At 35.8% G+C, this 27,160-nt stretch overlaps 2 protein-coding genes across 6 annotated transcripts in view; both read right to left on the bottom strand.

The window, feature by feature from the left end:
- The window catches only part of BBS9 (Bardet-Biedl syndrome 9), a 591,615-nt gene that overhangs the window by 173,535 nt on the left and 390,920 nt on the right, over positions 1-27,160 (bottom strand). The window lies entirely within an intron of this gene.
- TSTD3 (thiosulfate sulfurtransferase like domain containing 3) lies at positions 3,991-22,480 on the bottom strand. Its single transcript, XM_037837362.1, is given in 3 exon segments — positions 3,991-4,005; positions 4,007-4,260; positions 22,468-22,480. Coding segments are annotated over 3 exon segments (282 nt in total).

Genomic DNA, 27,160 nt, shown 5'->3' with positions numbered 1-27,160 from the left:
TCTCACTTTAGTATAATGTGGACATTTCACTGTTGCAAATCAGCTTTCTGTAATGACTAGCAGTAACTTAAGGGATTTATTATATTTCCAATTAAAGTCCTTAGCAGTGTACAATAAATTTATGTGACTTGATTAAGCTGATCATTACGGCAACTCCAGAAGTGTTATGAAGATAAGACAGTAGCTAGATGTTTAAAAAAAAAATAAGAAACTTTATAAAAAAAAGTATATCAAATAACTGCACCATATTGGACCACTATCAGATAACTTATTTCATTTTTTTGTTTCCCTGAATAATAGAGTTGTCGTACTCCAAAATTTACAATGAAGAAAACAATTGTAGGCCAGAACACAATGATCCTCCTGCTATAAGGAGCTATCGAGATGTAGACCGCTGTCTCCACCCAAAGGCAGCAACAGTGGGGCCATTTCCATTCAGTGGTCTAGTGAAATAGAGATGTGTAAGGTCATATCCTGCCCACAATATGCTGTATCACTGGTATTACCCTTTAACAGCAAAAGCTGAAATTCTGGCCAGAGTTGCCTTAGGGGGAAAGGAGAGGAGAGTAATTACCTTTTAAACCTGTAAAGATAATGGGAAAGGTCATTTCAGAGGTCAGAGGACCAATTCAAACAGCTCACCAGTTCAAACACCTTTTCTAATTTTTTTAAACTACAGGTTGAGCTCTTTGTTTGGGTAACTCATAAACCTCCGCTGATGACTTCTTTTCTTAGGCATCTATCTTATTGCCTTAAACTTGTCTCAAGTAAAGCCACTTTAAAAGAAAAGTTATTAACCACTGTTGACGTAGAAAGGGTCCAGTGCCACATGTACCTCATTTTGGCCTGATTATAGGTCAGTGCTGGCTAACAGGACCATAAGAAAGTGCCTCCCACATGGACTCCTTACAGGTCAAACTGGAGAATCAACAAGTCATTTTCAACATTAAAAAGAAAAAACAGGAAAGTGTGTGTTTATGTATAATATGGCTTCCAGAGTAAAATAAAATGTGAAGTTTCTTTGAAGCAACCAGATTAATTCATACTGATCAGATACTCTTACATCTACTTCTCTGTGGTATTAATAAAATATATACAAATTGATATAATATCCTTGGGAGACAAACCATTTTCAAAACATGGAGTCTACAGGTAAAAATAATATAGGGGTCCCCAGGGTGGGAGTGGGAAGGAGATGGAACACAGGATATCTGGATTTAGGAGGATTACAGTGATACAACTAGTCCTCTACTAGCTGAGCCTCAGAATATGCAGCACAACATGTTCAATACTTCTCTTCATGAACCAGCTGCCTGACATAATGAAAAGCAAATCTCCTTTCCCATCTCCTTCTTTTTTATCAAATCAAATCAAGTAATTCTGGCAAACAGTTACAGGCTGAAGGGTCTGGTTATTAACGCATTTGGTTCAAGACAAAGTCCATTTTTACCAAAATCAATCCCCAATTCATACAGTCTTGATAATACTGCCAGCCCTATTGCAAAGTAGTCACAATTTCTCACAGAAACCAGTACATGATCTACCCATTTACCTAATGGCAGGATAATGAGACTGATTCCACGAGCCAGTCATAAAAACCAGTTCCATTAACTTTTCATATACGACATATAAGATGCCAAATATGCTTTATATTTCCAAAGACTTCCTTAGTTTCAAGGTTATTTCTTAGAAAAAATTTTTTTATTTCTGCCTATAATTTACACAGTGTGAAAATTGGACAAGGACCAATCCAGGTGAAAGCAGTTTTTACCTCTAACCAGACATGGGGTTGAGTATAGAAATGTGTTAATGATAAACATCAAGGCTAATAAGACAAAAATAAGTGGTCATGTCATTCTTAATGCGTATCTTTTTTGAATGGACAATAATCCTCAAACTTGGTGTATTTACAGTAGAGCGTCCCATCATGACTGTGGATTTGTGAGGTGCTAATTACCTTTTTTTTTCCCAACCATAAGAAAGTAACAATTGGTCAGGTCAAAATGAACTTTCTTTCGTTTGAATTAATTGTAATACTTTAGCTTGCTATTATTAAAAAAAAAAACTTTCTAAGATTATTAATTTTCACTCCCTCTACTTCCTCTACAAATTTAATAATTTCATGAAATGTTTCCAAAGTACTTAAAATGCATGCCACTGATACTTTCTTGAGAATGTTTTAGTTTTAAAGAGTTCACACTTGTATTCTGCATATAACTTACTTACCACAAACCACAGTGCTCTTTTTCTATGCTCTATATTACAGTCTGAATTATGCACACTGTTTTCATCTTAATCTCTTTCCTGTTCTTTGATGAACATAATACAATAATTAGTATCAAGGGCTTTTAGACCAAGAGTTCATGGATTCAACTGTCAAAGTGACTGAATGTGGAAATTTCTTAGAAGTATATGCCAGAGATGGTTGAAAACATTCCTATAATTGATAGGCAACCTCTATAAGCTAAGATAAAATATAAAAGGAGTGTCTTTAATATCTCCTAAACTTTCTGACCTCCACAAAAGTTGAGTCCAAGTCCTCATAACTGAGTCTTAAGAAACAAACAAATCAAAAAGGTAATCAGATAAAAGAAAATTCATCAAAACTTACATTAGTTCCAATTAAATAAAATAATAATCATGTGAATACTAATCTCCTAATATAATAGAGACATTAGAAATATTATAAATGCATAAGTGGTTTCCTGCTTCAGGCTTAGAATACTCAAGATCTCAAAAAGAACAGTGTAAATAAACACATATTTCACATAGTTATATACCAAAATATTATCAAATAACTAATAATTACATCTCCAAAAGCTGTTATTGGGATTCTTATTCTATAAATAGATACTTTAAGCATTGTTTCTCCAGCATATATTCTCTGATAATCACTCTGGTGTCCTACCTCAGTTTGCTCTCTGTTTCCTCAGTGCCCTTCTGCATAGTTTCTAGGATTTGAAAGGTCTTTCCCTGCCAATCCATAGCTAATGTTTTCCTCAAAATCCAGCTCAAGAAGGCACCAAGTACAGACAATTCCTGGATTAAGCCCACCTACTTTGATCACTCTTCCACTCTGTTCTCCATCACAATTAGATGTTCTATTTGCACTAGGATAATCTGTATCCACTTGATTACTGCTTTCATACCTGGTAAGGTTTCCATTTAAACATTTATTTGCTTTTATTATTTTTGTTGAAGTATAATTCTGTACAGAAAACACATGGATTTTACGTGTTCAGGTCAATGAGTTTTCACAAATGTATACACCTGTGTAACCAGCACCCCACTTAAGATACAGAATATTCCAATAACCCAAGAAAGTTCCCTCATTCCCTTTTCTAGTTATCTTCCTCCTCTGCCCAAAGCAACCATTCTTCTGATTTCTATCCCTGTAGATCATATACATTTTATAGGTAATAAATTATAACACTGTCACATGAATATACACCATGCCATAGGCCTTTGGATGCTGCTAACATAACATTATTGTTCAAATTTCAGCTAATTTTCTGGATCCCAGCTTCTTATTCTTTATGGTCAAGTCTGCTTGTCGATCGACCAATATAGTATACATTAGATAACAAAGGTAACCTGGTCTTTCAGAACACTGCTGAACTACTGTAAACTACAGTACATAAAAATTAATTCCTAAAATCCTAACCCTTTTATTTCTATAGTAAGTTACATACATCATCTCAATCAATCCTAAACCTTTGGAAGTAGGCAGGGGCAAGTTATTTTCAATTTAAAGATGAGGAAAGGATTCTAAAAAGCAATTGACTTGCTGAAAATCACTCTAAAAACTAACTGGTGGCACCAGCACTAGACAGCATTATATTTTTCTTTTCTTTCTTTTTAATTTTGTTCTCATTCTACTATTCCAGGCTGCACAGACATAAAGAAAGAGCTGATGTGTGTTAAAATTCAATCTCCCTGTTTATTCTCTGAAAATTCATATACTACCCTTTTCCAACCTACAACACAGTGTTAAGTACTGTTAAAAGCCCAAAGATATTGCTGTGCATAAAGCCTTCTTGCTTCTCACTCCAGCTAGATCAGAAAAAAACAGAGTGTCAGATTTGGATGGCTTTACTTCATTGTACTTCTCTTTGAAGTCTTTTGGGTTTATCCTTTGAGCTTGATCTACCTTATCCAATGTACATTGAAGACCCTGGGACTTTCCATATTCAAGAATTTCCCATGTCACTCAAACATCAATTAACATAATATTTTTGGACTGCAGTATGTTTTTAGATTCTTATTGTAAATGACATCTTTAAGAAGGAAATACATAAATTCTGGCTGCTTCCCTTATTGACCTCAAACCCTTGAGCACAGCCTGTATGGACTGGAAGGCAGAACCCCCAAACTGGGGGCTGTGGCTCACGACCCAGTGTACAATACACAGCAGCAGCACCAGCAGCTCCAGCAGACATATGTAGGGATTTTTATGTATTAAAAGAGATGCTCCCAGAGGCAATTTATTTATGGATAATCTACCTCTCTTTTAAAATAAAACAAAGGCCACTAAAATATATAGGATTGAGAGTTACTGTATACTGAGCTATAAGCACACTGGCACCATGCATTAATGCAGCCAAGCCAAAAAACTATTAGGCATCGCGAAGAATACTGATGACACTAATACAATCCCAAATTTGTATGGTGACTTATAATTTACAACATATTTTCAGATAAGTTAAACTACACAAGTTTATGAGATCAGTTTTACTATTTCCACCCTTCGAATGAGGAAATTACAGCTTAAAGACACTAAAGATTTTTTGAAGATCACATAGCTAGGAAACAGCCAGTCTTAAAACCAAATTTTTTTGCACTATACCACCAAAACCCTTATCTTATTTCATATCAAATTTTACCTGGTATATCATGTACTATTTTAGACAAAAACCTCATAGAAAACCTAACCACTAAGGTTGACCTCGCCTGCCTTGACTACCTGCAGCCAGTTCCTGTGCCGCTTCAGGCACTGGAAAAAACCATAGAGGAAGGTGTTCCTTTAATAAGCAATAAGAAAGAAAGAAAGAAAGAGGGAAATTGGGTGTGAGCACAGTCTTATGGAGATAGGAATGCCTCAGTTTGGGATAGTGAAAGCTGAGAAGAAAAATGTAGAAATCTATGAAATCATGGATGGCACAGAAAAGATAATATTTTCCTCCAAAAAAATATAGTAAAGGGGCATTCTTTGAAATGCAAATGAGTCCTTTGATATAAGCAAAAAATAGTAAGAGCTCACTCAGGCAGTGGGTCAAAAACCAAAAAATCCCCACTCCAGTGCACCCCAAAAAGAAAGTTCTTGCAAGAAATAAATGGATTCCAAAAGGTAGTACAAATATTTGAATGGCAGGACCTTATAAAAGAAGGTGAAACAGTCCTTCTCAGCTGAATCCAGGGAAGAAAACCTGGTTCCAGGCTTTAGGGCTGGCTGATCCATAAAACTTGTTTAACAGCACAAGTCTTTTAACTTTGTAAATCAGCCCAAAGCCTGAATACTGTTTTCATTCTTGGTGTCCTACCTAGCAAAGCTGGAAGAGTGTTCAAAACTCTTTGAGTACCTACTGAATATTATAAACCAAAATCATAAGAGTCTTCTTCAGTAGTTTAGTCATCACAGATCAATGAACTGACTGTCCTAACTGAAAGAGAGACTAGCATCGTGTGACAAAATAGATCAGCTTTGGGAAATGAACATCCTCTTATAAGATCTGGCCCCTACCTCCTCCTCCAGGCTCATCTCTAATAACCTCTCTTTTTTATCTCCCATCCCCAGCACCCCACCCCCCCCAGCCCCAGCCCCAGTCTTGGGACTGCATAAATACCAAACTTCATTTTAAGACCCTGAACACAAAATGCTATTTTATAATTCCATGCCCTCCACACACTGTACCACTTTTCCAAAACCAGCTTAAAGGTCAGTAGGGAATTTTCTCTGATCTTCCCACAGAGAACTTTCCTCTGTGCTTTCTCTCTCATTTCTTTTAGCATGAAACAGTTCAAACATAGTATAGAAAATAATATAACAAACACCAAGCATTGATATGTCTTAACATTATCCCATATTTGCCTCAGATTTTAAGAAATTAAGTATTACATCACATTACCCTCTCTCTTCCCTGGGGATAACCACTATCCTGAATACAGTGTTTTCATTCTTTTACTGTATATGTATCCCTAAAAAAAATATGAATGAATGTTTGGCATGCTGTTAAACTTTGATATCACACCATAGGTATCCCTCTACATTACTGTCTTCTTCAACACTGTGTTTTTGATTGTTTTTAAATGTTGACATGTAGTTCTAGCTCATTCATTTTAACTGCTCTCCAAATACTGTACCAATTTGTATTCCTACCAGTAATATATGGGAAGTTCTCTTTGCTCCATGTACTTGCCAACACTTCATCCTAACAGAAATTTTAATTTTTTTCAGTTTATACATGTCAAATGGAATTTCACTGCAGTTTTAATTTACTTTTATTTATTTATTTATTTATTTTGATTACTACTGTGGCTAAATGTCTTCCTATATGCTGTTTTGGCTGCTCACATTTTCTTTTTTAGAATTTTCTACACTGACCCTCCATTCATTTTTCTATTCATCTGTAATCTTTTAATATATTCCTTTGTTGGCAGGATGAATTGAAAATATTTTATCTTAATCTTTTTTATAGTTTTCCTTTGTTGTACAAAAATATTTTAATGTAGTTCAATTTATCAAACTTTTCTTTAAGGGCTGGCTGTGTTTTTTGTAGTTTGTTTAGGAAATCCTCCCTTACCCTGAGAGTATAAAGATATTCTCTCTTTTCTTGTAAAAGCAGTACCTTTCACATTTAAGTATTTAATTCACTTAGAATTTATTTTTGTTTTTGGTGTGATATAAGAGTCCAGTTGTAATTATTTTTACATAGATATCCAATTGACTTTGTTCTGTGATATTATTAAAAACAAAACTTTTATTGTGGCCCTTATCACAGAGTATTGCAATGTGTTTATATTTTATTACCAGTGGATTAGAACTGCTGAAGAAAAGGGCCTGTGTCTTTTTTCATTTCTGTATTTCAGAAATCAACATCATGTCCAGCAAAAATACTTACTGAATGCATTATTTGTTAAAGTACAAAAGCTATTATTAACGATACACTGAAAACAAACATGCGCCTACCTAAGAAGCTCTCATTTCTTGTGTTAGTAATCTCCAGTTTAAATCAATCTGTGTTTCTAGTTACAGAATTAACGTGAGACTCAAAAAGTTTTCCCAGAGAAATTGGGAATAAATCTGACAGACACCACTCTGATATTTCTCTGTAACTCAGCAATTAAAGCCAACACTTTAACAAACATTCACATATACTCACTAAAGACACCCTGGAGCTAACCTGATACAGCACTTGGCTTTATTTGATGAACACTCCCAAGTCACTGTTCGGAAAAAAAGGCTGGGGTGAGAACGAGAGGTCAGCTGTGTCGCCTTTCACAAGGTGCAAGCCTTGCTCTGACTTTAAAGGGGTTAATACCACAGCAAGTTTCAGGTTATCGTAATTCAATTTACCTAGACAGAAATGACATTGAATTAGATGGTTTCTAATTATCCTTCTAGACAAGGATTAAACTTCTGAGATAGGCTTGAAGCAGAGACAAGATTATGATGGGCAGAGATAGATTACAATCGACACGTCATTGGGTGTTAGTACTAGAGCAAAGTCGTAACAAATGAGTAGATCTTAAATAACTGCAGTGGATCTAATGCCTTTGGTTTGGACTTGAAAACGCAAATGTTTTAATTCACTATTTTTAATCTGAGAGTTTAAGATTATAATTTATATAATTACAAGTGCCAATTATATAATCATTAAGAAAATAAATTTCTGTGCAATTATCTGAAATTAGACATGAGACGGTTTGAAGTTGGTACATTGCTCAATCAAAGAAATACTGTATCAGTCATTAATAATCACATGAACATTTTCAAACTGTTAGGCATCTTTCTTCAAGTACAATATAATATACTTGCATGAAAAATGAAAAAATATGATCCAAGTTCACATCCACAGCGATAGCAATGACTGTATGTTTTTGCTAATGTTCCCATATCTCTACGATTTAGGAAATAGTTGAGTAGCAAAAAGATAGTAGATGATGGCAAATCAACAATCCTTCTTAAATTGGAGAGCCACAAACTGTGGTTGTTCCAACTTTGGTGCAGCAATCTGTTTGGAAGTTAAGAGGCTAACTTGTCTCGAAGCTACACTTACACAGCACTTTACATAAAAAAAACTACAAATGCATTATCTCTCCGTATCAAAGAATTGGGGGAGGCTGCTGGAGGTCATGGAAGGACTAAAGCCACCTCCCACAAATGAAGACTTGGTGCCACTTCCGGCGACAAAGAACGAACTGAAAATTCTTCACAGTACCCTTGTTTCAATGTGATGAGTGGCCAAATTATATTGACAATTTTGAGCATTTCTCTCATCAGAAACACAAAGGACCAAAAAATTCAGTGTCACAAAAGAACAAGCCAACTCCTCTTGGAACCAATTTAATGACTTTTTATGGAAAATATGTCTCCATAATGAATAGGCACTGCTATTTTGTGAATAATATATTTATAATTATGGTTCTTGGCAAAGGGGCAAACTGGTTCCAAAAGCTGCAAACACGGAATGTTGCCAATCCACATACTAAGCTTGGTATTTAATTGAATATCTATTGATGCATCTGTATTGCAGGCAGTACTTTTCTGAGTGCTGCATGATGCATCCTGAATTTAAATGATCCCTCTCATTCGAGTTCTACATATTTTACATACAAGGGCAAGAAAGAAACAACCTTTTATTAAAGACCTTCTATAATAGGGGGCATTTCACTCATTAGTCCATTAAATCTTGAAGATTATGTCATCCCTAAATAACAGATGAGAAAACTGGGCTTCGGAAGGATCAAAACTTGACAAAGGTCACACAGCTAGTAAATGTTAGAGACAGAATATTTAAAAGATCCCAAGTGTTCTGATAATTCCAGTGATTCTTTCTCTTCACCACCATTAAGTCTACCAATGCAGGACCTAAAAAGAGTGTTCAGATACAAAAAAGCACTAACTAAACAATGTTCTCCAAAATGCAGCATTTATTTTATGCCCAAGTTTTCAGGTTACTTTATAATGTAAAGAAGACAGTGTTCCCACCAGCTAAAACAGAGGAATAGAAATCATTGTTTCAAATAATCTTTATAGAAGAGGTGAGATTTTCTAATATTCCTTCTAATAGAAGGAGGCTGAAATGAAGTAATAGAGTCACGATACTCTAATTAAAACATTTCCATTGGACTTAGTATTTTCTGCATATTTTATGAAGTCAAAGCCACACTATTACTTGAAATTCATATAATATTATGTCATGACCATCATTGCACATTCTAGACTCCATTATTTAAAATTCAATAAGTAAATGATGTTATTTCAAATGTAACTTATTTTGATTAGATTACCTCGACTTTCTACTAATTTTAATGTATTTATAAATAAGAAACTAGGTCACTATATGGTTCTATGAACAAGGTAAAACACAATAAAATCTCAGTTACTATGTATGAAGTGGTAGATAGCAGCTCTCCCTTTCTACAAGAGACCTATAAAAATAGTTATTTGTTTGAATTCTCAGACCCCTGCCATATTTCTGTTCATATATTGAGCTGCAGGATCTATCAATTTAAGTGATTAAAAAGTATACCCTAGGAAAAGATGATGTACCAGAATTTCTGGCAGCTTTTAGTGTTAGGGAGCCACTATCCACCCAGGTGTTTTGGCTAATTAAGTAATCCAGTGATGCCCTGACTTCTCTATTTTAATGAATATATTACTAAAATGACAGAGGTTTACAATGCTGTATTAAAAAACAACTACAGCAACGTAAGTTAAAATAGGAGGAGTGTATTTTTTCATGAAACAAGATCTATTGGTTCAATGTTTTTGGAAAGTTAATTTGGTTATGTGTATCTAGAGCTTTTAAAATGTTTATATACTTTGACCCAGTAATTTCATTTCTAGAAACCTATCCTAAGGAAATAATCAGAGATATGATCAAAGATTTATAAACAAGGATGTGTATCATTCTTGATAAAAATAAAATAAACCATGGAAAAATATAAATGTTTGAAAATAAAGAATGGGTGAAAAGTGATATAGCCATATGAAATTATTATAAATACATCAAAAATCAAGTTTTTAAAAATATGTTATGAAATGGCAAAATATGCTTCACATAATGCTAAAGGGAAAAATCAGTACTCAAAACTAATTTTATATTTTAAGACAGAAAAAAACTAGAAGGCTAGAAAGCAAGGCACTATCAACATATTAACAGTGTGATGAAAGTGTAGATTATTTCATTTTCCTACTTATAGTTTTCCATAATTTTCACATTTTGTACAGTGAATATTTATAAAATTAAAAAAAAAAATTGTTTAAAAGGTTACATATATATCAGTCTCACACTGGCTTCTTATTTCATTCCAGTTTACACCAACAAAGAAAAGATCTCCTATACAAAAGAAGTCTCCTTAATGAATGAGAAACAAATGCAAAACAGAACAAGCTGATCCTGAGAGCTCCTGACATAATTGTGTCTCTTTAGACTGAATACTAATGCTGACAGCACTAATGGCATAAAACCAGAACAGCATGAATAATACATTCCTTGCACCAATCAATGTTACAATGTTACCAGCTGATGGAAAATAAATACTCAGAGTAAAACACAGAAGAGGAAATTTCAAATGCAAGTACAGTATAGCAAGCCACCTAATAACTCTACCAGATCGAGGAATGGGAGAAGTATTGCAATTCTGCCAAAAGAATGCAAAATCCATAACAAAAACCATTGCTTTTCTCATCGCCAAATCTGTTCTACCAAATATATCAGAGGAAAGATGTTATATATAGATTACTGTGATTGAAGGTAAATTATTGATACATATGACATACTGACATATGTTATATTGCTATATATGTATATATATTTTCATATACTATATGTACCCAACAACAAAATACTCATTGTGATGCTAAGAAATGAAAAATTTTAATTGTCCATCTCTGCAATTAGTATGAAATTATATGTTCCATGTTAAAACAAAGAACGGAAATAAAACAAACATAAAAGAGTTCATTATAGTCTACATTATCTATATTCCCAAGTCAAGGAAGGGTCTTCTAGCATGTAGCAGTAGAGGAAATGATTCAGTTTTCAGCCTCTAGGTGAGGTAAAGTGGCTAGGTGATTGATGAAATATGCCTCAAGGAATATAAAAGCCCTCTCTTAATCACATATATATGTCAGTTCCTTTTCAGCTGAGGGTCTGAATTATAGATTAGATCGGTGGTCCAGGAGAGAGTGAAAGAGAGAGGATACTAGAGAGTAAAAGGCTCCTTAACTCTAAAATCCTTTAGGGGAAAAACTCTTAGGACATAATGTTCCACATCTGATACTAGGGGGATGGCGGGTGGGGGTACCATGGAAAAAGGAAAAGCATGTTTATCATAAAAATGTGCTTAGAAATGCCCGTAATAACCCATCTGCAGGCCTAATGAAGTGATACAGTTTTTATTTCAAATCATTCTCCATTTTGAATAAAATATACAAATTTAATTTTCCAAGAGCATTTTTCTGCTAAATCTTTTCTTGTAAATCAAGAAAGAAAACAGCTGTTTAACTGTCTAATAGTTTAACAATTCAGCTTAATTGCCAAAAATAATACCTTGAATTTGATGATATTAGCTAGTTTCTCCATGGAATCCTTTGTGTTTATAATAAAAGAAACAAGACAACTGTGTACCATTTATATATCCAGCAACAAAAGACTCATTTTACGTAATAGAAAAAAGAAATAAAAGATTTTATTGTGTCATAAAATGTATGTTCATAATGAAATTAAAATATGAAATCACATTATAATGGAATTACACAGCAAAATAAAGATTTTTGAGGACAGTTTAAGAAAAATTTCCTGGCACAAGTGTTTGACAGGACTGGATTTCTTAGGGATATTATAAAATAATTTTTCTCTGGTGATATTTAAAAGACAAATGGAATATAAGGGGCTTCCCAGTTGAGAAGGTAGCTAGCAAGCAGTACTTGATTTGCTCTTTTTTTTTCTATTTTCATGTAAATACCCTTGAAAGCACACAAAAAGATGTCCAGTTACAAAGCAGTGCAAAGTAAGAATATTCATCAATTGCTCACCGTACATCAGGAGTAATTTCTACTAAACATGTGGTTCTGGCTTTGAGCAGAAAAACCAGATTAGGCGGAGAGGATTGGACCCCCAAATGAGAAGATTCTCACCAAATTCCACTGCCTTCACCTAATCAAAACACTAAGGCAATTCAGGCCCAGAATGCCAGCAATCAATCCCTTAATGGGAAGGACCTGCTTTCTCAGGTGGCCATTGTCGCTTAAACCTTTCTTTTCCCCTCCCAACACCTTCTGTCAACTCTCCATCTCCATTCAGGGGTGCAGATCCCAACTGAGAAACACGGGCAACACGGATGAGGCAGAGATGCATCATTTCCTACGACTTTAACATTTATTTATCAAATATTTATTCAAATTCCACTATATATTGGGCACTGATGAGCAAGAAGGACATTGTCTGAGATCTTAATATACTTACAATCTGCATGAAATTGATATAGGAAAGGAGCAGAGATAGGGAAAGCCATGAAGAGTATAAACCAGAATCTGTGGATTTTCATCCACTGTTAATTGACAAATAAAGAATTAGATTTCTTCAGTTTATCTGAGGAAAAAAAATAAGTTCCCTCCACACAAGTGACCAGGCAACAAAAGTTAAATAACAATGCTCATTCATCCAGCAAGCTAAGATTACTTCATATGTCCAACATTTATTGAGGTACTTCCAACAATTTTCTAGGTACTGGGGATACAGGAAAGAACAAGACAAAGCTGCTGATCTCATGGAGTCTACATCTAGAGAGGGAGGGGACAAGAAACAAAGAAATAAAGAAACAGACAAATATTAAATAGAATATGAACTCCACGAAGTTTGGGATCTTCATTTTGTTTGCAGCTAAGTCCCAAGAGCCGAGAATAGTACTTAGTACAGAGTAGGCTCTCAACACCTAATTGTTGAATGAGTTAATGAATGCGTTCTAATTAGTTGCTTGTAGGAAGGCCATACTGACTGGTTTCTACTGCCAAGCACCTACAATCTTCTGCTTATTGGTCACAGATGCCACCATTTTGGCCACAAGCCTGAGCACGTGACCCAGGCTGACCAATCATGGTACTAGCTCCCCTTGGTACCAGAAAGGCTTATACTGCACCAATTAACTGACTCGCTCTTGTTAAAAAGACATTTCCTCCTGGGTCACAAGCAGACATGGGCTCATAGCTGCCTTAAGGCAAGTATCCTACCCCATGGAGAAGTGGTTCTCCACAAACAAAGCTGACAAGAAGAGGATAAAGTATGTGAGATCCCTTGTGGCATTCCAGTTCCTGTTTCCAGCTGTTGCAGGAGCTAGATCTACCCCTTCCCTAACTGGCTTCATTATGTGAAATTTTAAAGACTACATGTTCTAATCAATTTATTAAACAATTAAAAATTAAGAAGAAAACTGTATGTTTTTAAATTGTGCTATCTGGCAAGAAAATGACTCTCTTAAACAGCTACTATACAACTACTGCAACAAAAGGGAAATAAAAAGTGAAAGGACAGAGTATTTGTAAAATTATATGCAAAAAATACAGACAGACACCCATTGGTCAACAATCTATTATGTTCCAGGTACTATGCTATGAACTCTATAGACAAAATGTAATTAAATTCAATTTTAAAAACTGAAAGGTAAGTATTAAAACTCCATTTCACAATAACAGAAACTGCAGCTGAAGGTCATACAATAAGTGGCAGGATCCTAACAAAGGTCTAGCTCTCCCCTGAGCCTATTCTATTTTCACCAAGCCATAAGCACTATTGCTGCACTAAAAGAGGTATGTTGGAAAAGCTGTACTCAAAGACAATTCATAGCCTAAAATGCTTTCAGTGTTTTAAAAGAATAAAAATAAATGAAGCAAATGTTCAAGTTAAATATTTGAAAAGAAACAAAGCAAATCATGGCAGGCAGGAAAAAGAAAATGAAGAGAGATACAGATTGCAATGAATAAAGGTAGGTCTGATAGATAAGTGTAAGTTCTGATTGGAGTTTTAAAAAAATCCCAAAGGCAAACTAGTCAAAAACCAACAAAAGAAAAGTGGGGTGCAGTGGCAATGAAAATTAGGAAAGGGAAAAGAGACATATGACACATAAGAATGATTTTAAAGAGAGAGTGAACTACACTATGCTAATATGTTCTGAAGTGTGCTTTTAGTGTTCTAGAAGTTAACAAATGATTCACTAAAAAGTATTTGGTGTCTCAGTTTGGCAAACAGTGGTCTATATACAAAATCAAAAAATTATTCCCAATGTGTGGTGAGTTCGAATTTAGAAATTTGGAAGTTAACCAATAAAAAGATTTGACCACTAGATGGCAGTAACATACAAGCTATTTATTGGGGCTGCTGCTTTGACAGGTTTGCAAGGGAGAGGCAGACCCTCACAGCAGGAACCTTCCAGAGGCCAACAGCAGTGTCCAGGTGTCACAGTCAGCACAGCAGGGAGCCTCTGGGCCAGAGAACCCCAAGGTGTCAAAGTGGCTTACGGCTTTATAAGGGCAGGATCTTATCTAATCAACCGGAAATAGATGCTGAGTGACACTGGGCAAAGTTTGGCACAGTATGCAAGGAAGGTTAACTCCAAAAGGCTAAAGGTTGTTTATTTGGGCTATTTTTTAAAACAATTAAATGTGTAAGAATTTGAGTTTGCCACCGGCCAGTTTTTTGTATTGGACCCAGGCTGCTGTGAAAAAGTAAACAACATACTGGGACACTAGACAGAGACCATCTTTGGCTCATTTATACAACACAGCACTTCTAATTATTTTTGATATGCCAAAGTGTATTGTGAAACTCCAAAAGATATATTATTTGACTATGGAAACACTTCACACTATACATTCTTAAAAAAATTCTTCAATGTGTAAAATAATGCATAAAAATGTCTTTATAAAGCTAGCCTAACACTGTTATATTAAAAAAAAACTAACAATAGCACAATAGAGAAAAATCACTTGAAAACCACTATAATACCCTTTAGAGGCTATTAAACAACCATGAATAAACCACAGCAATAAAGCTACCATGGTTGTTATAGATTTTTATTAAGTATTATTCTCTCTTTGTTGTAAATACCACTGAAAATGAAGTCAAGGAAAGCAAAACTCAAGTATTTTATCCTTTGTCAATTGACACTGGGAGGACAAGATAGTGTTGCAATTTTCCATCCTCAGCTGGGTTTCATTTAGATGAGGAATGTGGCCCCTATAAAGCCAAGTCAATCATGTTCTTCAGTTTGATGGGGTGGGGGAAGGCATAAGGAGAGCAATCCTCTCCTGCTTTGCTTTAAAATGTCATAAATATTCCCTCCACTTTGGACTGCACTAAATTCTGGAAACTCATAAAACACTGAGGTGTGAGAAAAGGATGTGCAGTAATCCATTTTATCTATATTGGAGCTGTTATTAAGGGTGGGTCTACTTTGGCAATAAAACACTTTTAAAAGCACAATAAAATTTTTAAAACTATTTGAATTCAACATATTGACTCGATGGGAGATAATGCCCTAGAACCACAACCGTCAAAAATCAGAAGTGCAAATATGACTGAAACCTACCTATCCTACCACTGACTTGAGTACCCTTTTTGTGCAAGGTAGGGTGCCCACACAAGGTAGGGCCTTCCCCAATGGTGTGGGGCTTACACCTGTTGTCCTGAAATAATTAGTAAAATCTCCCCTCTTTCCCTCTACAAAGTGTCTAGTTTTGACAATAACTACATGTGCACCCTAAGCTCAAGCCAAATATACCTTATCTTCATAAAACTTCAACTTGGGGTGGTAGACCTGGATCTTGAAGTCATATATACATACCTACCATCAAATCATAGCTCTGTGAATTATGTGACCTTGGGGAGATCACTTCCTAACTGGTCCTCCGTTTCCTCAAACATAAAATAAGGATAATAACAGTAACTACTTTAGGATTGTTATGAGGGTTAAATAAGCATAGCTGCTGGTGTTTAGTAAGCACTCGACACAAAATGCTGGCTATGAATATTATAGCAACCATCTCACACAGCCCCAGGTTTCTTTATATATAAATTGGGAATAATAATATCAATGTCTTGACATGGAAGATTAAATTAGAAAACCCACGGTAAGTGCTCAGCAGAGTTACAGGCATACAATCCATGCTGAATAAATATATATTTCCTTCTGATTTTCCTAAATCTGCAAGAATTGTAGTACTAATGATCCACCATCTCTAAGTATTTCATTATATAGATAGAAATTCTTCATCTGAAAAAAATATGGCAAAGAGCAGTAGCAAAATAAAACTGATGTTTAGAAAAATAAAACCTAAAAGGAAAGCAACAGGAATTTAGATTAAATAAAGTTGCAAGGAAACTCAATATTCCACAGTGTTTTGGAAGGTGCTTGAATTTGGAGCCATATATTATTGAACCTCTGTTTTTCCCCATTCTTTAGAGTTACAAGCCCTTTCCTCCAACTACTCCACTCCCACCCCTATCCCATCTTAGCCTACCCAGCCAGAAATAGATATATCTAACCCAAAGAGATGAACCATTTATCTCCAAGGACATATTTCAGCATTTCCTAACTGTTAAGAATTGTGAACCATGTAAGATTTCACCCCTATTTGTAGGTTAACAAGCTAATCTGCCATAGTTTCACAAATGCTTGCAGAAGACTCAAGATTCCTGGGTCAGAGACAAAGGGTTTTATGACTAACAGTACCAGAAGGAGCCAGAATATCAGCATTTGCACTGGTTCTCTAAGTCCCAATTTTCACTGAGTCTCATAAAAAGGGTCATATGCAGTTGGTTGCATTACAAGAGAAGAACCCTGAGCCTGGAGAATCCAAATCTTTTATAACGGTCAGTAAGCCTGTGCTGGGAGGAAGCATTATTTTATTCTTCCAGACAGCAAATAAACCTGCCTTTTGCTCTAGAGGGAGATACTATATTTTCCAAGGCTGTTTGCTATAAAAAAAAAAATCCTTGAAAAGATAGTCTGTAACAAAGATATTCAGTGCCTCTGCTCACAAGAGATGCAGAAATGTGAAAGACTCATGCAAAACTGTATTCCAACACCAACAAGGCATTCATGGAATGCTCCCTCCACCCCACATACAGTGGGTTTTCTGCTCAGATAAAAAGGGAAATATTAACACAGTTTTAAAAAAACAGTATCTTTAGAGCAGAACTTCTCAGAGCCTTTAATAACACAATGTGGCTTAGTGGATCTCCAACGGGGATATAGAATGCAGTGTTTCAAAACCCATTTTTCACAGAACACCTATTAATATCTCCCAGAGGAATATTCCTTGGATCACAGTTTGGGAAATCTGGGGTGAGTTTATACCATGTGCCCAATACCATCATTCTCTCCTGAACAAGATTAGCTAATATTTTCCCATTTATTTCCTAAAATCTCAAATCCACAGGGAAGTGTTTACACAAAGAAATGCTTTTTAAATGCATTAAATTATAGAAAGCAAAAAATTGCAGAGTCCTTCTGTGTAACAGACCCCTTAAAAATAATTGAGATAATATAGGTAAAGTACTAAGCCCTAGCTGGCACATGGTAAGTACTCAAAAAATAGCAGCTATTATAAATACTCGCCATTTTTATCATGGTGCATTTACAGAACCCTCTTTGTTGTAACACACTGAATTCCTATTACAAGTAAATTGGTGTGGCTGTAGTAACATCAGGTCATGACTAGTGACCTTTTCCCCCTCTAATTCTACTCCTGTACATTTTCCTACATGAAAAGTTTCCATTCACCTCATGCCAAAATTCTCTTTCCCTAACTGGACCTTATAAACCTCTAGGTCTATTTTAATTGAAATTTGATAAATGTTATCCAAAGCAGTCTTCCTTTTTGTTTTCTTTTAATGTAAAAAAAAAAAAAAAAAAAAGATCAGCATTTGTTTAGAAGAGTGAATTCAAAGTTTCTGTTCTTGGGCTTTCTTCAGCTGTTTCCCCCTAAGCAGGTCTGTCACCGAAAGGTCAAGCTGGATCTCAGAGCAAGTGGCAAAAGGCACTGAAGTTCAACACCAAAATAAAATACAGCGAGGCCTGTTTGGTATTTCAAAGTGAAGGTAATGTCAAGTTAGCTTGACTCATTCCCAAAAGAGGTTTCTTAATTCTGTTTCTCCCGGCTCCTCTCATGACAGTACTCTTAGTTTCTGAGCCTTTTGGAGTGCTTTATTTGAGAGAGCAAGACCTGGCAGGCAAGCTGGCATCCATTTCTACAAGACTTCAACCACCAGACCAGCCTGTCTCTCAAAATTGTGCCTGTTTGAATAATCATCATGCTTTGAATTAATTAATGATAACCTATATGATAAAGTAAGGTCTAGGTAGAAAGACTTAACAATTGAATCTATAACCAATGCCAAAGTTTAGAGATGTGGTTAGGGGAGTGGGGAGAACAACTCCAATTACTAGGAGATTGGTGTATAACAAAATGACATGGAAATCAAAATACTCCAGCACTCTTCTGTGAGTTTACCTTAAGCATACTAGATTAGATAAGGATTTTTCCTCTTCATTGCTCAGGGTCTTCTCTGAAACTAGAATGGAATTATTTCCCCTTTATTTCACAGTTTAAAGAAGAGATTAATGAATATTTATAAAATATTAATTTTATATACCATAAATCAAAAACTATTTTTTACAGTAACATGACAGTCAATATCCACTTGCACTTTATTCTCAGAGCAATCAAATCTCTTGTTATAAAAAGGAACTTGTAACTATTACTGTGACATTCTAGATTTTTCTTGAATAGCATCTAAGCAAGAAAGTACATTTCCTTTTCCAAAATTTAAAAATAAATCTTATAATTATATTGCCATCAGTGTGAAGAATAAACCTCTAAATAAGAACTGTAATTAAAGTGTGGCCTACATATTAAAATTTTCTACAAAATTGTTTTAAAACTTCTGCTTAAAAACCTTATTACATACACCATTTGCAAATACCTGTTTCTGATAATACACACTTTTTAAAAAGTTAGTGCTGAGGAATTCACACACTAATATAGTTCTTACAAGTTACAAGAGAGAAAGTTGCCAGGCACTTCCCTGGACCTTGCATCAGAATCACCAGGGAACATTTTAGAAAAACAGCCCTTCTCCCTTTAAATTTTAGGGTCAGGCTCAGGAATCTGTATTTTTTAATGCTCCCCTCCAGATTCAACCCAAGGCAAATTTTAGAACAACTAAGGGCTCATGTATGTATATTTCAAGCAGCATCTAGGTAGCAGCACAAAACTGCTTTTTGGAAAAGGGATTGTTCACTCTTATAAGAATAGAGAGTAATTTCGAAGAATAGAGAGTAATCTTCTCTCTATTCTTTCGGAAGGACAAGCCAAGGAGTTTTCCTATTTTCCTCCGTATATCAACTTGCTGTAACCACTTCTTCAGGCATGGGATCAAAAAGACAAGAATAGTTTTTTTGTTTTTAAGTACATACATATAAGAGTGTGTGTGTGTATTTCTAGCTGCAAAGTGATTAAGGAAAAAAAAAAGTCATCACTAATTAACTACAAATCTGAGAAAAAAGACTGTGCTACTGGGACAAAAGCAAAAAAAAAAAGCCACAGAGTAGGTGAAAATTCAAAGACCGCATCTTTTAAAACAAGTCAGGAAATTAATTCTGTTTAGTCTGGTAAATTTTACTGAACTTTCTATTTATTATATTCATTTTAGTTCAAAAAGGGAAAAAAAAAAAACAAAAAACGTGGTTCTTTTCACTTTCCCAACTGGGAAAAAGCATTACCTCATTACCTTTTCAGACAAGTGCTTTTAACAAAGTGGTGGCTGCCCCCTGGTGGCCACATACCCCAAGTACAAGGTTTTAAGAGAGGGTTAAATAAATCTTCAAGGAAGATTTCAAGTTTCCTCTTTGAAGTAAGATTAGAAACTAAAGTTATTTACTGAATGCCCTGGTACACTCAGGGCCTTTAATTGATTTCCTGAGGTATCTACAATTTTTGAAGTTTATCAACTTTGAACTGTGTTGCAAAAACATTCCAGGATATTTTAATGTTTGTTTGTTTGCTTGTTTTCTGCATTTGCATATTCTTTATACATGCTATAAAAGGACTCCATAATCCTAACCCCTGCTAAGCACAATGTTACCACCTGCGGGCCCTGACTCTGCATGCCACCCCACTGTTCCTGCAGGCCCAGGGCTGCTCCTTCTCCCAGGTAGCCAGAGGCAGATGCTCTCTCTATGGGATCAGGTCCACACCTGGCCTTTTGCAGCTAGTCTTAGAGCACAGCTAGGTGTGCTAAATTTAAGGCCAACGGGCCGCTGGCTTCCACAATCTCTAACCTGGTTACAGCTTCCTACTTTGCCCTCTTGATTAGGCCTGAATCAGTGAGCCTCAAGATCCCAGGCACACATCTTGACCACAGCCTAGCTTGTTCGGGAAGTGGCACCTGATTTTGGGGGAAGGGACCTTAACTTGGTCACCCCAAGTTCTCTACCAATCAGGATTCCTTCAGGGACATTCAGATGCCAGACCTAATTCAAATAGATGTGATAATACGCAATAGAATTTATTAATTACATTTTTAAAAAAATGATGGCTCTGTTTCTCTGGTAATCAGCTTTTACTATTTGTGGAAAGCTAAAGACAATATTTTATACTTTTCTTCAATTACCATATCGCAAACATAAGGATTACATTATTCGTTTAAAGTAAGAGCTTAGGTAAGTCAATCAAAAGTAATTGAATTGTGGTAGACAGAAAGCAAGAAAATTTGAGCATCTATTTTACTATTTAAACAATATAAAAAAATCACCAAATTTAAGGTTTTACCACTATGAAATTACATACTAGTAAAAAATACCACTCTCTAAAAATGGGCTAGAAGTTAGAAATACAAGCTTAAAGTAAATCACCAACAGAAAGAAAAAGCAGCTAATCTGTGACAGTAAATATTTATTCCTTGAGGTACACATCAAATATACAGTGGTCTGCATTAGAATAATATTTATTCACAAAGAGAAATGAATTACTTACACGTTATTGTGAAGCAGTATGCCCCTTTTTTTTAAGACAGAGGCATACCATAGAAATGTTATTGAAATTAGCAGCTAGAGTAACTGTTTTTATTAAAAACTATAATAGCTATCAATATTTATGTTGACATGGAGCACGTTAAGAATTTATCTTCACATGGGAAAAAACACTTTACAAACAGCATGTACAGTATGACCTCATTTAAAAATATTCTTATTTAAATTTATATATTTACACAAAATATAACACATTCACAAATTAGAAATGGGATTTCTTTGTCTTCAGTGGAATTAGGATAATTTTTATTTCCCTCTGTTTACTTATCCGTGTTTTCTGACAAAGAATTCTGATGTAGTACTTATGTACTTTTAAAAAGTTATCTTCAAAAGAAAAGAAAGTAAAAATACACCATGCAAATTTTTTAGTGCTGTCCTGGGCTACCACCAAATCCCTTCATCAAGAAAGGTTAGTGTTGCTGAGTAAATTGGAGACAGCTTTTCTTGACTGTGGACTTCTCATAGGACAGTGGGGCTTGAGATGGGGGACGGGGGATATGATGCACATAGAGCACTACTGTTCCAGGATCTCTATTGTTTGTTTCCATCGTTTTTTAAATCTGAAATTTCTCTGTTTCCACATTCCAGACTGACTAAGGAAGAAAAAGAGTGTGTTTTGCAATAACTGGCTTTTGCTGCACTCTACTGGAACATTCCTTAGTGTTCTGCACAAAATGATTAATAAAGAAGCCTAGGTCTTTTCTACATCTTGTTAAAATGTTCTGATAAAGGTTCTGCACATTCCTAAGGAATATTAAGAATATTCTTCAATAAATGGGATACAGTTTACAAACATACATGCCAAACATCATCATGTTAATAAATGGCTACACATGCAATAGTTACTTACAATATGGTAGAGGTAGTATTTATAAATATTTATTTCACACTCCCTCAGAGCTAGATCTTTTCTCATCTCTTCTAAACAAATTTAAAGATCTATCTTCAATTTTATAAAAAAAATTGCTGTCAATTCCCTGGATGTACCTAATCAAACTCAGTGTTTGTAGGGTCATTTGTTACATTAAAAAAAAAATCCTTTCCAAAGTAAAGTAGATTGTTTTGCAGTTTGCTGAGAAGTAGTCAAATGACTTCCACCTGTTTTGTCTAATTACCAATCCCTCAGATTTTACTCCCTCTCTCAAAACGCACCTGCAGTCAACATTTCGGCACAAAGCTCTGTTGGTGAAAAGTAAATCAGTTTATGTTGGCCCAAGATTCCACCAGTGTCTAGAGAGGCCTCAATAACACAGATGCGATGGAAAAGAATCGTGGCCGACTTGTTTCAACAATCTTCCAAGGGCAGTGAAGAAAAACTTTCACCTTAGCCCTGTCTTGGGAGTTGCAAACACAGATGTTGGCAAGAATCCTAGCATACCCAAAATACTTCTCAATTTTTACTAATACCTGCTAAAATTATGTTTTGGCCTCTTTGCCTGGAAAGAAAAGTATGGTATGACCCCTTCTTTTGACTTTATAATCTGCATAAATCTCTTGAAGAGGGTTCACAGGAAAAGTTTCCATGGAACATTTCTTTTGTAAAAGAAAAAAAACAAAACAAAACAAAAAACCCAGAGGCCTCTTCAGCATCCCTCTCTGTGGATTTCTCTGTTGCACTATCAAACAAGCATGGGGAAATTCAGGAGTCCGCAGGCCACAAAACAAACCACAGAACAGCCTCAGTGTGGATCCCTGTTCAAACCTTCCAACAGCATCATCACAAGCCGAGCTCCGAAGTGTCCGTGTGTCTGCACTGAGCCGGCAGCAAACACAGAACTCATGGTCAAAACAGCCAGGGTCTCATTTTGCATAAATGACCTGCTGCAAAAACACGGTATTGTACACAACACACCAGCCTGGCCGAGGGAAGAGAGCCCACACAGACTATGCATTTAGAGGGACCAGGCCCTGAGCCAGCCCCTCAAATCCATTATCTTGTGGAAGCAACATGGGTCACACAGGTGGTCAGTGGAGAAGTGAGGATCAAACCCAGGTCTGTCTGACACCAAAATCTCTTTCATGCTCACCTAACTGCCTCAGAGACCGGAGATCTTGTCCAATCTCAGCTACTGATACTTGGAGGACTTTAAGCAGGACATTGAATCTTTGGGCTTCCATTTATTGTTCCATGAAATGAGGTGACTGAACCTAATTTCTGAGATTCCTTCAAACTCCAAAAGTCCATTATTCTCAGGATCTGCAGATTTCTTTCTCCCTCCTCCTGGCCCCCGCCAAATTTTTTTTTATATATATATATGTCAAAGGGATATAAGTTCTCTAAGCTGGGAAAATTCAAGCCCCTTAAGGGCTTATAAGTCAGAAACCCTCTAATGCTAAGTATAGAGATAAGTAAAGTGCCAAGTGCTACTAAAATATTTAGCACAGCTTCAGGAAGGAGTATTTCCTAAAGTTTACTATTTCATATTTACTCACTACCAGTTTGCAAAACAAATACCAAATAAACAACTTATCTAACATATTTGGAATCAAATGATGAGAGGTGTTTCCACCACACCGCCATTAAAAACCCATTTCACATTTTATAACTAAGCACATTTGTGCAAGATGACATTGAATTTAATTAGATAATGTATTACATTTTAAAAGCAAATGTTTCAATCCTTGAAAATGTAAATAAGCTCCCTGTTTTCATCAATTTGTTAATCAGTTATTTGGCATTAACCAAATCTCAATTATTTCAAAAAGAAAGCAAGCAACACTATTTTCTAATCAAATTCTTTTCCTCAATAAAAGGTATACTTTATTTCATTATTGATGTACAATTTCTATTAAAACTCCAAGTCCACGTTTTGCTTTTTAAATGATAGATATTTTCATTAACTAGCACATAGTTAACCCAATGCCACAATTTTCCTAAAATAATGTGTAATGAAGAGTGATTAAGGTAGCAAGGGCAAAAGGTTACTTAAGACTTTACTATGGTGTGAGCTTAAATTATAGGTTTTAAACAAGATGTAAGGACCAATGCACATGAAAAAAAGCGCAATTTTAATGGAATGCAGAACAAATTAACTTTTTAACGTTTAATACTACCCAATTGCATAATGGGATTTTGCTAAGTGCTACAAGGAGCAGCAAATAAAAGTAACACTGCAAGGTATGGTTGTTAACTACTTCAAGCTAAAGGTACTATTGACCTGCTAAAAGCTGTAATAAATGGACACACTGTGACATGAAATACTCTGGATTCTGCCACCTAGCTGGCATGTTTTATTTGTTGCTTCTTTTTAAATGAGGTAAAAAGATAAAAAATTGTTAAGGAGTTTTTGTTAGCATGCTCCCAGCATTTCTTCTCAACATTTCCCTAGGTTGGGAAAGGCTTCTCTGCAGGGTTACCTTCTCCCCTATTAAGTCAACCAGAAAGGTGGCTACAGGATGCTATTAAACCCAGCTCTCTCCGTGGGGGCAGAGCCACCCCAGCATTCTGGTCCCCACTCACCGAGGGAGCCAGAGGTTCAATCTGAGCCTCTTGCTTATAAAGCAATAACCACAGAGCATGGGGCCAGCCTTTGTTTTCATGCAATTAATTGAGTGAAAATGGTTTCCACTGTGAAAAGACCCTTCATGACCTAGCTCAAAAGCTTGGCAAAAGAGGAATGGAACATGAGCCCAAGCTTCAGAATTGCATGGCAAGAAATCACAGCATCAGACACTGACCACACACTCAGTCTCCCAAGGGAAGGGACTTTCATGTGGTCAGTTCTTTCTCTTTATCATCAGGTGTGAAAATACATCCATCAACTTTCTCACCAGAAGCCTTTCCACAGGAAAGGCGTACTGTATGTCCTGAACATACTGTCCAAATCTCAAAGGTCTTATTACAACCAGCAAAGTGTGAACACATGGATCTGCCCAATACACACACAAATTAAATCTGCTTAACCATCCAGAGGAACAAATACCACGTTACTTTTGAAAGCACTAAGAGCTAACATCAAATTTCCTCCAAAGATGTCAGAGGCTGTATTCATTCATTCATTCATTCATTCTATAAATGTTTACATACCCAGCATATGCCAGGCACTTTGCTTGGCAGAGTGAACAAGACAGAGATGGCCTCTGTCCCCACTGGACTCAGGACCTAGTGGCTGCACAAGCCACATCTAGTCTCAATCACCCAGTTTCACCCTTGGTAAAGGCAAAAGGACCCAAAGTCAAAAAGTAAATGTAGCAGGTCAGTAGAAACCTCATTGTTTCCGTCTCTCTTCACTATGTGCTTGCATCATTTGGTGAAGTTCCCAAAGAACTTGGCTGAATGAAAGATTGGCCATTAGAAAAAAAGGAAGTGGTAATAAGACTTCTTCTGTGTCCATATGTTGACAGTGAAAAGTCATTCTGGTAAGCAGAAAATCTCCCTTCTTATAGTCAGGCATATACTAAAACATTCCAAATTCCCATGTACTTTACAGCCTTTGCTAACCACTTGTGGCTATCTTTGCTTTAGAGCCTGGATAGAACATCAGAATTCTCCTCAGCTCAGCACCATTGATCAGAATCGGCATAGGAATTGAAAATGTTTGGCTGGTGTAATCTTGGGGTGTATCAAAAGATAAAATTCACATACTGAATCAGGTGCAGTACCATGAATCTAGGAGCATGAAATTCTAAAACTAGGAAGTATCTAACTAAAATGAATTGCTACATTCCAAAAGTGTGTTTATTAGTAGGGTGTTTAAAACCAGAGGAGGAATTTTCCCAGTGAGACAATTCTACAAATTGTGTTTATTTCACAAATGGGTCTCCAAAAGACTCTGAGCCCATACCATGTCAAAATGGAACTGAACCAGTATATACTCAAAATGAAAAACTTGTAGAAAATAATACAATTACGGGTGGTTAGTATATCATTCACAGCAAAGTTTAAAACAGCTTTCTGGACTAAACCCAAAATCTAACAACTACTTAAAATGTTGTGTCTATTGTAGTTGTTGGAAACTGGAAACTACTTAAAGAGAACAACCAATTCTAACACATTTTGGATCCCTCCTCCATTCCCAGTGTCCCTCATACCTACTGAGCATTTAAATGGCAGATTTTCCTGGAAGGAAACTTAGGAGCAAATAGCAAATGTACCTATTTTTTTCTATCCACGTAAAAGGAAAAAAGGATAAGGGGGCGTCAGTATCATTTTTTTTGCTCATTAAAAGGAGACAATTGCCTTCCTCCTCCACTACCTCCAGGTGATTTAAAATAGCCATTTACACATGTGAGATGCTTGTAACCTATGGAATAATATGGAAATAACATGCAAAATCCCCCTAGATTGTAAACACTACTATGGTTAGAGACCAAGGCTATCTTGTGCACTGGTGAGGTCATGATGACTAGCTCGATGGCCTGGCCTGTAGCAGGTACTCAAATATTTATTGAATGAATGAATGAATGAGTGAATGAATGAATGAATAACCACAGTCTCCAGGCAATAGCATTTAACAGGCCCTATGGGATCTGTACTGGTCAGTATTGTGTCATAAACCCTGACATGTACATAACTTCTCAGTCTATCATTCATTTTTCAATTTTTTATTAATGCAGATAAAAGAAAAATTTCCCGTTCCTTATAATCTTATAGTAACAATAAGGCAGCACAACTTGATGATAACTGAACTTTAGGCTCAGTGCCAGGAAACAATGCCAGCAATAGAGGCTGCCAAGCAGAAGAAAATATGACCCATGTGAAGGGGCAGCCTGATTGACACCATAGGGGAATGCAGGCCCAGTGTGGCCAGGACTCTTGATTTTTCAGAAGTCAACATTTTAAATGTAAAGTCTCCTGGGTTTTAATTTTAGCAACTAACAGAATTTTAAGTAAAAATACTGTGTG

The sequence above is a fragment of the Choloepus didactylus genome, chromosome 5, assembly GCF_015220235.1.
Source record: "Choloepus didactylus isolate mChoDid1 chromosome 5, mChoDid1.pri, whole genome shotgun sequence".
Taxonomy (NCBI): domain Eukaryota; kingdom Metazoa; phylum Chordata; class Mammalia; order Pilosa; family Megalonychidae; genus Choloepus; species Choloepus didactylus.
The sequence above is the reverse complement of the archived record's forward strand: the minus strand, read 5'-3'. Positions and strand labels throughout refer to the sequence as shown.